General features: G+C 41.1%; 1 protein-coding gene across 3 annotated transcripts in view; it reads left to right on the top strand.

Annotated features, from left to right (window-relative positions):
* Positions 1-14261, top strand: part of bbox1 (gamma-butyrobetaine hydroxylase 1) — a 346924-nt gene that overhangs the window by 165447 nt on the left and 167216 nt on the right. For all 3 annotated transcript variants that reach the window (XR_015760109.1, XM_087996317.1, XM_087996316.1), the window contains exon 5: positions 8883-8988. Coding sequence is in view for 2 of the 3 variants with exons in the window: in XM_087996317.1 (XP_087852443.1) it covers positions 8883-8988 (106 nt within the window). In the remaining variant the exon portion in view is untranslated. The remainder of the gene's footprint in view (positions 1-8882; positions 8989-14261) is intronic.

Below are 14261 nucleotides of genomic sequence, written 5' to 3'. Positions count from 1 at the left end.
TGCTTTTCTCTTGTCGCCATTTAAATAACTTCACAGAGGCTAGCATCCCTTCACCAATCACCCTTTATTTACAAGTGGTGAGTGACACTGATCCAGCATACTCAGAGCCAACTCTCAGAGTGAACAGGATGTCTGACACTTCTGTACTTTTTTTTTTCTTTTTCTTTTCTTTTTCTTTTAACCACTGAGCCACCATGCTGCCATCCCACTCCTGTTTATTTTTTTTTTTCCTTTTTTTTCCTTTTCCCTTTAACCCCCACACTACCACCTAACTGCGGTAGTGCTTATTTTATCCCCAGCACCCAAGGTGTGTGTGTGTGTGCAGGTGTGAGACACGACACTTCTGTACTTATCTGTCGGCCAGGGCTCCCTGATTTGACGAGGTTAACAGCCCAATCAGGGAACTCGTATCCTATGAGATCCACATGGCTGACCTTGTTATAATAATTATAAAGAACTTGCTGGAGAGGGAGTCTATGTGGATCACTAGCTTTTACCTTAAAGAAAGTGAAGCAAATCTTTTGGAAGTCAGGAATTCCAGTAAATCTGCTACCTGAACAAATTTGCAGGTATTTTGAAAATTTTACTATTTTAAAATATTTCACTAGTAAGAAATCTATAAAACGAGAATAAGTTTATCATGCTGTTGAAGTGCCCATCCTCTTATATTGCTATTTCTCAGATTCCATGACTCAACTCATGCTTCCACAGTCCTCCACACAAGAAACCCCTCAGCTAATAAACAGTTAGAAGAAACAAAAAAATATACATATCTGGAAATATCTGATTTCTGGTAGGGGTTCAAAACTAGGGGGCATATTTTTAAGGAGAAAGTGAGGACTGCAGATGCTGGAGATCAGAGCTTAAAAATGTGTTGCTGGAAAAGCGCAGCAGGTCAGGCAGCATCAAAGGAGCAGGAGAATGGACGATTCGGGCATAAACCCTGAAGAAGGGCTTATGCCCAAAACGTCGATTCTCCTGCTCCTTTGATGCTGCCTGAACTGCTGCGCTTTTCCAGCAACACATTTTTAGGCATATTTTTAAGGCAAAAGGAGAAAGATTTTAAAGGAGCCTGAAGGGCAACCTTTTCACACTTGGGGTGGTTTGTACATGGAATGAATTTCCAGAGGAAGCATTGGATCCAGATATAGTTAGAATATTTAAAATACATTTGGACAAATACATGAATAGGAAATTTGTATAGGGATATGGGCCAAACGCAGGCAAATAGGATGAATCTAGCTTGAAAAACTTGTACGACATGGACGAGTTGGACCGAAGGGTTCATTTCCGTGCTGTACGACTCTGTGACTCTAGCAGGACAGTTTGCATTGGCCAATGCTAAATCAACTAAACTGGTTCAATAAACTGTAATGTTGCGGGGGATCCAACATGGTGGCGATCTAAGAAGATTGCACTGTAGAGCTCTGCATCACAGCACAAGTGGGACGAACCTTTAACCTGCCCAACCCAGACCATTGTGACACCTTGGGACTCCGGAAAGGTCGTGGAGTCCCAAGAAACTTCTAAAAATTAACTTACCTGCATTTCCAGCTGTCCAGAGATGCTGAAAAAGGAGGAGGAGCATCCTAGGCCGGATCTGCAGTTCAGCCTGCAGGATCCTCGGAGTCGATTACTTTCCAGGCCCTGGTGAATGAGCTCATGAAATCTCACGAGATGCTGGGAAAACTGATTGAAGAGAAGCTCGCTCCAATCTCTCTCATGCTGCAGAAGGGACACCTGGAGAAGAGGACGGATGAGGTGGAGCACAGGGCCACAGTGGTGAAAGCTGAATCCAGTTCATCCAAGATTAGGATCCAAGCCCTGGAGACGCAGGTCCATAATTTGTGCGACCAAGTGGATGATCTTGAAACGGGCAAGAGAAAAATCATTCGGATCATTGGTCAACTTGAAGGTAAGGAAGGTGAGCGACCTACAGAATTTGTTGAGGATTGACTGCCGAAACTCCTTGACTTGGAGGCTGGCATGAGAGGATTGGAGATAAAGAGGGCTCACCGGGTCGCAGCGTGGAGATTGGGTCTGGGTCAATGTCCTCGTCCTCTCCTGGTGCAGTTCCATCATTACCGGGATAAGGAGAGAGTTTTGGAAGCTTCCAGAGGCCAGGGGAAGGATCCGAAGGCCCTAATTTACGAGGGATCTAAGATCATGTTCTTTCAGGACTTCTCAGCAGTGGTGATCCGGAAATGAAAGTCCTACGATGGTGTCAAGAGAAGATTGAGGGAGCTTGGGATTCAGTACTCGCTGAGGTATCCGGCGGTGCTTCAGAACACCTTAGATGGATCCATACATCTCTTTGACACGTCGGAGAAGGCAAGATATTTTGTGGACAAATTAATCTAATTTGAACAATTTCAGTATGTATAAATAGTGTTGTTTGGGTATGTCTTTATCGTTTTGTAAAAGAAACAGAGGAAGTCTGGTTGGAGCTTTATCTTTCTTTATTTTCCTCTATTGATAATGATTTGGTTTAAACTATGTTTGGCAGCGGTTGAGATGTACATTTTCAATTTCTAAGTTAGGATACACTAAAGGATGGGAGGGGTATTCCCTTTTTTTAAAGAAAATGGTTTTTTATTCATATTGGTATTCTATGGGGTGTTTATTCTTTTCTGCTTGTGTTTGCGGTGCAGCTCTAGCTGGGAGCAGTGAAGGTGGCTGGGATGGTTGGATGCCTACTTATGGGCAGTTTGAAATGGGTAGTTGCCCCCTCTGGGCAGGGGGTGAGTTCCCCTACTCAGTGCTGTCAGCGCTTTATATGATGGTTAGTTTTTTGGTTTTTGTTGTTATTAATACTCAATAATTTTGTAGGTTTGTTAAATGTAGTGGTTTTAGTTCATGTAGTTTTTATATTTGGTGGATCATGTGACACTAAGGCTCAGCGGTTTGTGGTTCGGGTTCCTCCTCTTTGGAATTTAAATGTCATTACAGAAGGTTATGACTAATGACTTGATTAAATGGTGTGTTTGGAATATCAAGGGAAATCACTCACCAATTAAGAGGAAGAAGGTATTCTTGAGTCTTAGAAAGGAGAAGGCGGATATTGCTTTGTCACAGGAGACACACTTGGATGACAAGAAGCATCTGAAATTACAGCAGAATGGCTTTGACTGAGTTTATTTTTCATCATTTAATACCAAAAGTTGGGGAGTGGCTATATTGGTGAGGAAGAATCTCCCATTTAAATTGTGAGAGTGTGTTAAAGACACACATGGGAGGTTTGTAATTCTTAAAGGAGAAAGTGAGGACTGCAGATGCTGGAGATCAGAACTGAAAATGTGTTGCTGGAAAAGTGCAGCAGGTCAGGCAGCATCCAAGGAGCAGGAGAATCGACTGAAGAAGGGCTCGTGCCCGAAAGGTCGGTTCTCCTGCTCCTTGGATGCCGCCTGACCTGCTGCGCTTTTCCAGCAACACATTTTCAGTTGTAATTCTTAAAGTCTTGATAAATGGGGAAGAATATGGTGTTTTATATGCTTATTGCCCTTCAGCTCATCACCTTGCATTTTTGTTTGACGCTTTTTCTAAACTGATAAGTCTCAAGTCCCAGCACATCATTGTAGGGGGAGATTTTAACTGTTTCATGGATCCCACAGTGGACAGGTTGCCCAAAGGTCCATCGATACCCTCTGTACAAACTAAACAGTTAGTGGGTCTGTGTGGGGAATTAAGGTTGGTGGACGTCTGGAGGCGTCTCCACCCTACAGGTAGGGATTTTACATTTTTCTCCAATCTGCACAGATGTCACACAAAGAATGATTGACCCCTGCGGTAACCCTGGATTTGGTGGCATCTTGTACGATTGGTTATATTACCATCTCTGATCATGCTTCAGTGTACTTTATGGTAAAGATTAAGGACGTTACAGTGAGTTTGAGGTACTGGCGAATAGATCCCTTTATCCTCAAGGATAATAAGTTTGTGGAGTATTTCTCGAGGGAATTTGAGGCATTCCTGGACATCAACTTAGGCTCAGTTGGTAGCTCATCCATCCCCTGGGAAACTGCCAAAGCCTATGCTAGGGGGTTAGTTATTTCTTATTCCGCCAGTAGGAAGCGGCAGAAGGGTGAGCAGCAACATCTCCTTGAAGCATGGTTGAAGGCAGCCGAGAAGGCATACTTTAACAGATTCTCGTTGGTCAAGCTACAGAGGATTACGGCACTGCGGTCTGCATTGAATTCCGTGCTGATGCAGACGACAAAGAAGGAGCTGGCTTTTGCAAAGCAAAGGTTATATGAACATGGTGACAAGGCAGGCAAATACTTAGCTTATCTCGCCAGAAAAAGGAGTGCCCTATAAGCCATTACCGTGATTAGAGAAGGTCTGGGAACCTAACCTGTGATCCTAAAAAGATTAATGTGGCGTTCCAGAGATTTTACTCTAAGGTATACCAATCCGAGGATTATAAGGAGGGGCAGGCCAAAATGGAATCTTTTTTTAAGGACCTGAAGCTCCCGGGTGAGTCCCGAACAACAGTCCTTTCTCAATGCCCCATTTTCAGAGCAAGAAGTGCAGGAAGCTGTGAGGCAGCTTCAGAGTGGAAAGGTGCCTGGTCCTGACGGACTTCCCAGTGAATTCTATAAGGAATTTATAAGTATACTGTCAGGCCCGATGCTCAATATGTTTAATGATCCATATAGTCATAATTGTCTCCCACCATCTCTGAGAGAAGCCAGTGTTTCACTTATCCTTAAAAAAGGGAAAGACCCGGAAGATTGTGCTTCATATAGGCCCATCTCACTCTTAAATGTGGACTTTAAAATCCTAAAACTCTCGCATTAAGGCTGAAGACTGTATTACCTTCTATTATTAAAGAGGATCAAACGGGTTTCATCAAGGATTGCAGATCCTCCAACAATGTTAGGAGGCTGCTTAATGTAATTCAAGCATGCCAACAACAGTCAATACAGGGATTGGTGATTTCTCTAGATGCAGAAAAGGCATTTGACCGAGTTGGGTAGCCGTACCTTTTCTACACTCTGGAGCGGTTTGGTTTGGGCGAAGTCTTTATAAAATAGGTAAAGGCTCTACGGTGGCCCTCTTGTGGCGGTCATCACCAATGGGGTACAATCAAGCAATTTTAATATTTTTAGGGGCAGCCAGCAGGGCAGTCCCCTTTCACCATTGCTTTTTATATTGGTGATTGAACAACCGATAGGAGGCCATTCGTGGGGATCCCAATATATCAGCTCCAGAAGTGGGGTCAAAATTACATAAGATTTTGTTGTATGCAGACGATGTCCTAATTTTTTTGACAAATCCAGCAGTTTCAGTACTTCATCTGATACAATGCATTCGCGCGTTTGGAGCTTTTTCGGGATATAAGATTAATTTTGCGAAATCAGATGCTATGCCTATCGGTGGTCTTATGAGGGAGCTAGCTCTTGGGGGCAACTATAGATTCCCATTTAGGTGGTCACGGGAGGTTTTGTGTATTTGGGCATATTCATTACTCCAGTTTCTGGATGTGCTGTTCAAAGCCAATTTTATCCAATTATTTGAAAAAATTAAACAAGATCTTCAAAGATGGGAGGCACTTCCAGTCTTATGGTTTGGTTGGACAGCGCTTATTAAGATGACTACTCTCCACCTTTTGCTATACCCTGTACAGATGGTCCCCCAATATTCAATAAGCAAACTCTCAGGATGCTGAACGGTTGGTTCAGCTCCTTCATTTGGCATCATAAGCGGCCCCTCATTAAATTAGCTAAACTACAACTGCCTCATAGACTGGGGGGAGTGGACCTTCCAGACATTAAGAATTACCAGCTAAGCTCGCTTTTGTCCTACATGAGTAATTAGATTTGTGGAGATCCTCTTTCAATATGGCTAGATATCGAAGCCTCCCAAGCAAGGTGCCCCCTTACCAGTTTCCCGTTTTTGGACAAAATGAGGACAGTTAGGGAATATTGCCATAACCTAATAATTATCAAGACTGTTAATGCATGGAGGGCAGTTTGGCAGAGGGAAGGCAATATTGGCAAAATATCTTTGTTTACCCCTTTAGTGGGTATGCTGAGTTTTCAACCGGGTACGACAGATTCAGAATTTAAATGTTGGGCAGCTAGGGGTGTGTTTTGCATAAGCGATTTATTTGAGGGAGACGTAATGATGTCCTTCGGTCAGGTAGTACGGAAGTATGAGTTATCAAATAGAGACCTCTTTCATTTTCTTTCAAGTTAGGGATTTTATTTTAAAAATGACCACACTTTTGACTGATCCCTACAAATCTGACATGGGGAGGGGGGGAGGGTGCAAAGTGATACGAGTACACTTTCTGTCAGTACTTTATATCATCAATTGGGGTGAGTTTGATCAACTCTGCACGATGTGGGAGAGAGAGCTGGGTGTTGAAGTCTCTTCAGAGGCATGGGAGGATATTTGGGAGAATGCAAGGAAGATATCAATTTGCAGTAGGACCCATGCTTTATAGTTGAAGATTCTCCCCACGGTCCACTTGGCTCCAGACCGTTTATCAAAATCTAAATCAGGGGTATCTTCAACATGTCCCAAGTGCAAGGTTGGTATCGGCACTCTTCCCCATTGTCTCTGGTCCTGTGGTAGGCTTCAGGCATATTAGAATGCTGTGGAGGGCGCAATGGAGAGGATTTTGGGTGTAAGGGTGGAGAAGGACCCTATCTCTGCCCACTGTATTTCCTCCAGACACGCATAAGAAAAACTTTTCAATATTCTCACGTTCTGTGCAAGAAAGAATATCTTGCCAGGTTGGATATCTGAAAACCCCCCAGGCCAGACGGGTTAGTGGAAGGTTGTTATGGAGCATATTCCCTTCGATTTTCTCACAAATATGGTACACCACAAAACTGAGAATTTTTATAAGGCAGCCCTTTTTGGAATACCTTGACACAGATTTATCTGCCACACTAATAAAGGCTTTTATATATCCATAACGATTGTGTTTTACAAGTCCAATGTCCAGGGAAGAGGAACTGTGAATGTATGAGCATTTTGTTTGGCTGGGCTGAGTTATTACTATTTATTAGTTTGTTGTTGGTTATTTATTTAGTTAAATAGCCAGTTTGGGTTTTTATTCTATACTTTTCTATGTATGTTTATACATTTGCACAAGAGGGTGGGTTGGTTTTTTTTTACTTGGGTTTTTTTTGTACTGTTTGAATTGTATTGTTTTGTACTTGTAATATTAAAAATCTATTTTCCAATAAAAGTATATTTTTTAAAAAATGTAATGTTTAAAATAAGTTAATTTTTGATTATCAAATCTTGATATATACTCTAATATATGATGCAAATTGTACTCCTGAAATTAAACCCTGCTGCTTTTCTCCTTACAGTTTTCATTCCATACTGCCCTCAGTAAAAAACATAAGTTATCAACTGGAAAGAGCATAGGCAAGCAGGAAGAATAATTAAAACACATGGTACTTCTAATCAAGTAATTTACAATTCCTTGAATCACATATATTTATGAAGACGGTAAATAAAGACCGACATGAAAGTGCAATGCTATGGAATATTAAATAATGTGGTTGACTTAACCATTGCTTCATTTTAATGCATGAGACGTAAATAGAAGTGCAATTACTGTTATTTTAGTGTGGGCTGAATATTGCATTCTTTCAGAAAATGTGGGCTTTGCTGGCCGGGCTAACATTTGTTACCAATCCATAATTGTCCCTTGAGCAGATAGTGCCCTTGAAGCACGATTGTCTGTTGGTCCTAATATATTTGGAATTGAGCTGGAAGGAGAGATTGTAATGACTACACTGGTGACCAATTGCCCACCATCAAAACCGACACTGTCTCCCCTGACCCAATCTCCAGATCTCCAGGAACCCCAACACAGTTGGGTCCCCCAGTTGGAAGTGAGAATCCTGTCATAATGACTCTCAAGTTTACAGAGGATATTTAAATTCCCCTGTTCTATCCCACACCAGATGGAAATCTTACACCAGAGAGAATTAAAAGCTGTCAGTTTTCCCCATTATTAATTACTAATGAGGTCACTGGGTCGAGAGGAATGAAATAGGATGTGTTTGATAGTGCAACCAATGTCAAGATACAGAAAGATGCAGAAAATAAAAACGGAAAGATTAGATTGAAAGAGTGAAAAAGACAGAAAGAAAATGTTTTTACAAATTGTTACTTTAAAGCTTAAATCCACCAGCAAAATGTAAAGCAGTGAAATTTGATTGTAAAAGTTGATTTTCAGTGCCATTGGGGTTTTCAGGCATAATTAACTTTTACCATGTTGTTAATGCGATGACTGAAACTGAAATGGAGAGCCTCTACTTTCTTTGCCAAGTTTAGTCAGTTTTTACCATACTAAAAAGTCATGCTGTTCAACACATTGAAATGAAGAACCAGAGAGTGGGATGCCCTCTTTGTGCATCTCAGACAGCAGGTTTTTTTGAGATTTTCATGTTTCGCAGCATATTTGCACTGATATGAAGTTGCTGTTCAATTTGTGCGTAAATAGCAGTGGCAGCTATTAGCATCAGTTTTCAAATTCTAGCCTAGATTTGGTTAATAATTTCAAGAAATATAAACTTGTAGAAAAATTCCAAAAATATTAATTAAACAAGACACCAAGTTCTAAATTATGTGATTTCCATTACAATAATGTCTGGGCCCAGTAGCAAGTTCATATGCTTTTGACAGAAATGTTACAGTACAAAGACATTTGTTGCATTGCTAACTACACTTTTTATTATTTTACACAATACCAATTTACCACTCTAAATACAGTTAAAGGCAGTGAACAAGGTATACAATTTTAAGCTCATTATTTTTGGCCAAATTAAGTCAAACTACATTTCAGGGAACTATTTTAGCAAGAATATGATATGGCTTAATGTAGTTTTATTTGCCTCTCCTCTTTTTAAAAGGCTTACCTGGCAAGTGGAAGATAAGGCTGGTGCCAACAATGTGGCTTACACAAGTGGGAAACTGAGCCTACATACTGACTACCCGGCACTACATCGTCCCCCTGGGGTAAGACTGCTTATTTTTGTCTAAAACCCTTGAAACTACATTTTTTCCAAAAACATAATGAGAAAATGAAACATAAAGCAAGGAGAAATATGTAGTGGGTTGGGTATAAGCCAGTTTTTTGTTTTACTGGAATAAAAATGTCCACTGTTGTTTATGCAGCATTGTCTAACATAGAGAGTTTGTTGAGCATGAATTGTCACACTCTCACTGAAAATCATAACTTTTATAAAGAAAAGTGTTATCATTGAGTATTTGTATCAGATTATTGAGATTCTAGAAATTTCTGCTAATGTTTTAAACCCTTTTAAAGCGAGGAAGGGAGTTGTTGCAGGAGTGAAGGGACAGTCTGGTATTTTCACTGGAAAGTAATAAAATGTAGACTAAAGTAGGTACAACATTGATCAGAGCTGAGGTGATTGTAATGATTTAAGAGAGTAATGTAATATTACTTTGAGGGCATTGAGTGATAGTTGAAAGGAAATTTTATGAGAACATGTTCTCTTTTCATTAAGTAAAAACACTGAAAAACTGTTAAACTGTTGGAAACTGGAAAGAATGCAGATTAAAATGTCAGTTCTGTAGTTAGCTGATGAAAGTCCAAGGATGCAAACCAAAAAATTTGGAAGTATCCGTACTTAGGTAATGTGGAAGATTGAGTCAAACAGTTTTTAGCACTATGCAAAGATACCCTTCAGCCCATTATGTCCATACTGGTCATCAAACATCCACCAAGATGCACCGCCTTGTAAAAATGATGGAGAATTCTCAAATATGACTTTAACTCTGTCTGTTTTCTCTTTATTTTGGTTTCAAGTCATGGAAATCAGAAAAATTTGCTAAATCCTCAGGAAAAGAACATTCCTTCAGTAGTGCTATGACTCAGTAGCACATTAACCTGAGTGAGAGCTTGTGGGTTTAATCCCATCATGGGTACTTGAGCACAAAGACTGAAACTTCTATGCACTACTAGGAAGTGTTGCCTGTCTGTCTTGCTTTCTTTTAGGTAACTGACGCTCAGATTTGTAAGACATAATAAAACAACCACAGTACTGTTTTGAAGATCAGTGGAGTTATTGCTCCTGTCCTGGCAAAAATTTATCCCTCATTCAACATCCCAAAGAAAATATCTTGTCATTATCACAATCTAACTGGCAAGAACTTTTCCACTACTTATCAACATTTATATAAATGATCTGGACGTGAGCATAAGAGGTACATCTCTATGACTCTATAACCTGGTAGGCACAAATTAGTTTTTAGGAGAAAGTGAGGACTGCTGATGCTGGAGATCAGAGTCAGGTGTGATGCTGGAAAAGCACAGCTGGTCAGGCAGCATCCAAGGAGCAGGAGAATCAAAGTATCAGGCTATAGCCCTTCATCAGGAATGAGGCTTGTGGGCCAAGGGAGCTGACAGATAAATGGGAGGGGGCAAGGTAGCTGAGAGTACGATAGGGAGATGAAGGTGGGGGGTGAAGGTGATACGTCAGAGAGGAGGGTGGAGCTGGTAGGTGGGAAGGAAGATGGACAGGTAAGGTAGTTCAAGAGGGTTAGATCTGGGATAAGGTGAGTGGAGGGGAGATGAGGAAACTGGTGAAATCGACATTGATTCCATGTGGTTGGAGGGTCCCAAGGTGGAAGATGAGTTGTTTTTCCTCTCGTGATCGGGTGGCTAGGATTTGGCGGTGGAGGAGGCCCAGGTCTTGCATGTCCTTGGAGGACTTGGAGCGGGAGTTGAAATGTTCAGCCACGAGGCGGTGGGGTTGTTTAGTGCGTGTGTTCTGAGATGTTCTCTGAAAGATTCTGCAAGTTGGCATCCTGTCTCCCCAATGTAGAGGAGACCACATCGAGAGAAACGGGCACAGTAGATGAGGTGTTTATATGTGCAAGAAAATCCCTGCCTGGATATGGAAGGATCCTTTGTGGCCTTGGATGGTGGTGAGGGGGGAGGTGTAGGTGCAGGGCTGGTGGAGGATGCCCAAATCCTAGCCACCCAACGACTGGAATAAGAACACCTTATCTTTTGCCTTCGGACTCTCCAACCACACAGAATCAATATCGAATTCACCAGTTTCCTCATCTCCCCTCCCTCCACCATATCCCAGATACAACCCTCTTGAACTGTCCTACCTATCCATCTTCTGTCCCATCTATCTGCTCCACTCCACCATCACCCCCCCCCACCTTCATCTACCAATCGCATTCCCAGCTACCTTCCCCCCAGCCCCACCCCCTCCCATTTATCTTTCAGCCCCCTTGGGCACCCCCCCCATAGTAACGTCGAGTCTCCTGCTCCTTGGATGCTGCCTGACCGGCTGTGCTTTTCCAGCACCATGCTTTTTGACTCAGATGTCCAGAATCTGCAGTCCTCACTTTCTCCTCTCCAGCATATCAAACAGCAGAATATATTCATGCATGTGCAGTTTTTTTGTGTCCAGACTAAGAATTTTTGTGTCGTAATCAAATATAGAAATACTACATTTGATCGCCTTCAATCCGTATGCTTTGATTTTGCACAATAACAAGCTTTCAAACCCAAATATACCATATCCCCAGTTCTCCCTCATCCATTCTACTAGTTACATCCTCAAAGTATTTGGGAGGTTTGTCAAACATGATTCCTCTTTCATAAGTCCATGTTGACTTTGTGTAATGCCATTTGTATACTTGAAGTGTACTGTTATCACAAAAATGCTAATTTTCATCGAGTCATCCTTCGCAAAAGAATATTGCTTTCCTAGCACTTCCGGAAAGTTTTTATGTGTCTTTTTCTGTGAAGCTGGAACATTAATCATTGTTTAATTGCTCTGCCATTTTCCTGTTCTCTATTATCAATTCTCCCATTTCAGACTGTAAGAAGCCTACATTTATCTTCCCTAATCTTTTTCTTTTTATATACTTATAGAAATGCATGCAATCTGCATTAATGTTCTTTGCAAGCGTACTCAAATATGTTTTTTTAATGAAATATTATTTTAAATGTTTACAAATGTATAATTACCGTGATATCCTTCAATTTATTTTCCCAATTTACTTTATCTACATTTAATAATCTAGCTTTAGAATTCACTCATCTCAAAATCGATGTGAAGCTCTCTGATATTTTGATGAGTTTTTGCTGAAGAGCTCTTACTGAAATTATGAATTAAACCTGTTTCATTGCACAAAACAAAATTTAAAATAATCTTTTTGCTGCTTGGCTCCATGATCTAATGTTCTGCGGAATGGTCTTGATCCTATCAACTTGTCTTCCCAGCTACTTTTGCTAATATGTTAAAAATCACACAACACCAGGTTATAGTCCAACAGGTTTAATTGGAAGCACACTAGCTTTCGGAGCGACGCTCCTTCATCAGGTGATAATGGAGGGCTCAATCCTAACACAGAATTTATAGCAAAAATTTACAGTGTGATGTAACTGAAAGAAGTTCAGTTGCAACTTTTTAAAAATAACTTTTGTGACTTACACATGAAAGAAGTGAAACTATCACTGTATTCTAACAGATGAAAGACTTAACAGACAAACAATTTTTCAATGTATAATTTCAGTTACATCACACTGTAAATTTTTGCTATAAATTCTGTGTTAGGATTAAGCCCTCCACTATCATCTGATGAAGGAGCGTCGCTCCAAAAGCTAGTGTGCTTCCAATTAAACCTGTTGGACTATAACCTGGTGTTCTGTGATTTTTAACTTTGTACACCGGCATCTCCAAATCATGTTTGCTAATATGAATTGTTCTGTCTATAAGAAAAATAAAAATCCACCATGATTATTTCATCTCTTGCATTATAATCTCTCGTCTTATTTCTTGATTCATACTCAGCATTATAGCAACTGTAGAGTCATAGAGGTCTACAGCACAGAAAAAAACCCTTTAGCCTATCGAGTTTGTGCTAGTCACAGAATCATCAAATCCCTACAGTGTGGAAGCTGGGTATTTAGCCCATCAAAGAACATCCCATCCAGACCCACTCCCTTATCCAATCCCTGTAACTCTGCATTTCCCATGGCTAATCCACCTAGTTTGCACATCCCTGGACACTATTAACAATTTAGTATGGCTGATTCACCTAAACTGCACATCTTTAGACTGTGGAAGGAAACGGGAGCAATCAGAGGAAACCCATGCAAATATGGGGAGACTATGCAAACTCCATTTAGACAGTCGCCTGAGGCTCAAATCAAACCTGGATCCCTGGCATTGTGAGGCAGCAGTGCTAACCACTGTGCCACAGTCAAAAACAACCACCTAATTAGTCTAATCCCATTTTCTAGCACTTGGTCCAGAGCCTTGTATGCCTTGGCATCACATCTAAATATTTAGTGAGTCATAGAGATGTACAGCACGGAATCAGACCCTTTGATCCAACTCGTACATGCCGACCAGATATCCCAACTTAATCTAGTCTCACCTGCCAGCACCTAACCCATATCCCTCTAAACACTTCCTATTCATATACCCATCCAGATGCCTTTTAAATGCTGTAATTGTACCAGCCTCTACCACTTCCTCTGGCCGCTCATTCCATACACGCACCACCCTCTGTATGAAAACGTTACCCCTTAGGTCTCTTTTGTATCTTTCCCCTCTCACCCTAAACCTGTGCCCTCTAGTTCTGGGCTCCTCACCCCAGGGAAAATACCTTGTCTAAATACCATATCCATGCCCCTCATGATTTTATAAACCTCCATAAGGTCACCTCTCAGCCTCCGATGCTCCAGGGAAAACAGCCCCAGTCTATTCAACCTCTCCATATAGCTCAAATCCTTCAACCCTGGCAAACATTCTTATAAATCTTTTCTGAACCCTTTCAAGTTCCACAACAACCTTCCGATAAGAAGGAGACCAGAATTGCACACAATATTCCAAAAAAGGCCTCACCAATATCCTGTACAGCTTACAACATGACCTTCCAACTCCTATACTCAATACTCCGACCAATAAAGGAAAGCATACCAAATGCTTTCTTCCCTATCCTATCTGCCTGCGACTCTACTTTCAAGGAGCAATGAACCTGCACTCCAAGGTCTCTTTGTTCAGCAACACTCCCTTGGACCTTACCATTAAGTGTATAAGTCCTACAAAGATTTGCTTTCCCATAACACAGCACCTCGCATTTATCTAAATTAAATTCCATCTGCCACTTCTCAGCCCATTGGCCCATCTGATCAAGGTCCTGTTGTAATCTGAGGTAACCGTCTTCGCTGTCTACAACACCTCCAATTTTGGTGTCATCTGCAAACTTACTAACTGTACATCCTATGCTCATAT

Source organism: Chiloscyllium plagiosum, unplaced genomic scaffold (genome assembly GCF_037043375.1).
Source record: "Chiloscyllium plagiosum isolate Xiang-an unplaced genomic scaffold, Cpla_swu_hap1 HiC_scaffold_18, whole genome shotgun sequence".
In the NCBI taxonomy this organism is placed as follows: Eukaryota; Metazoa; Chordata; class Chondrichthyes; order Orectolobiformes; family Hemiscylliidae; genus Chiloscyllium; species Chiloscyllium plagiosum.
The sequence above is the reverse complement of the archived record's forward strand: the minus strand, read 5'-3'. Positions and strand labels throughout refer to the sequence as shown.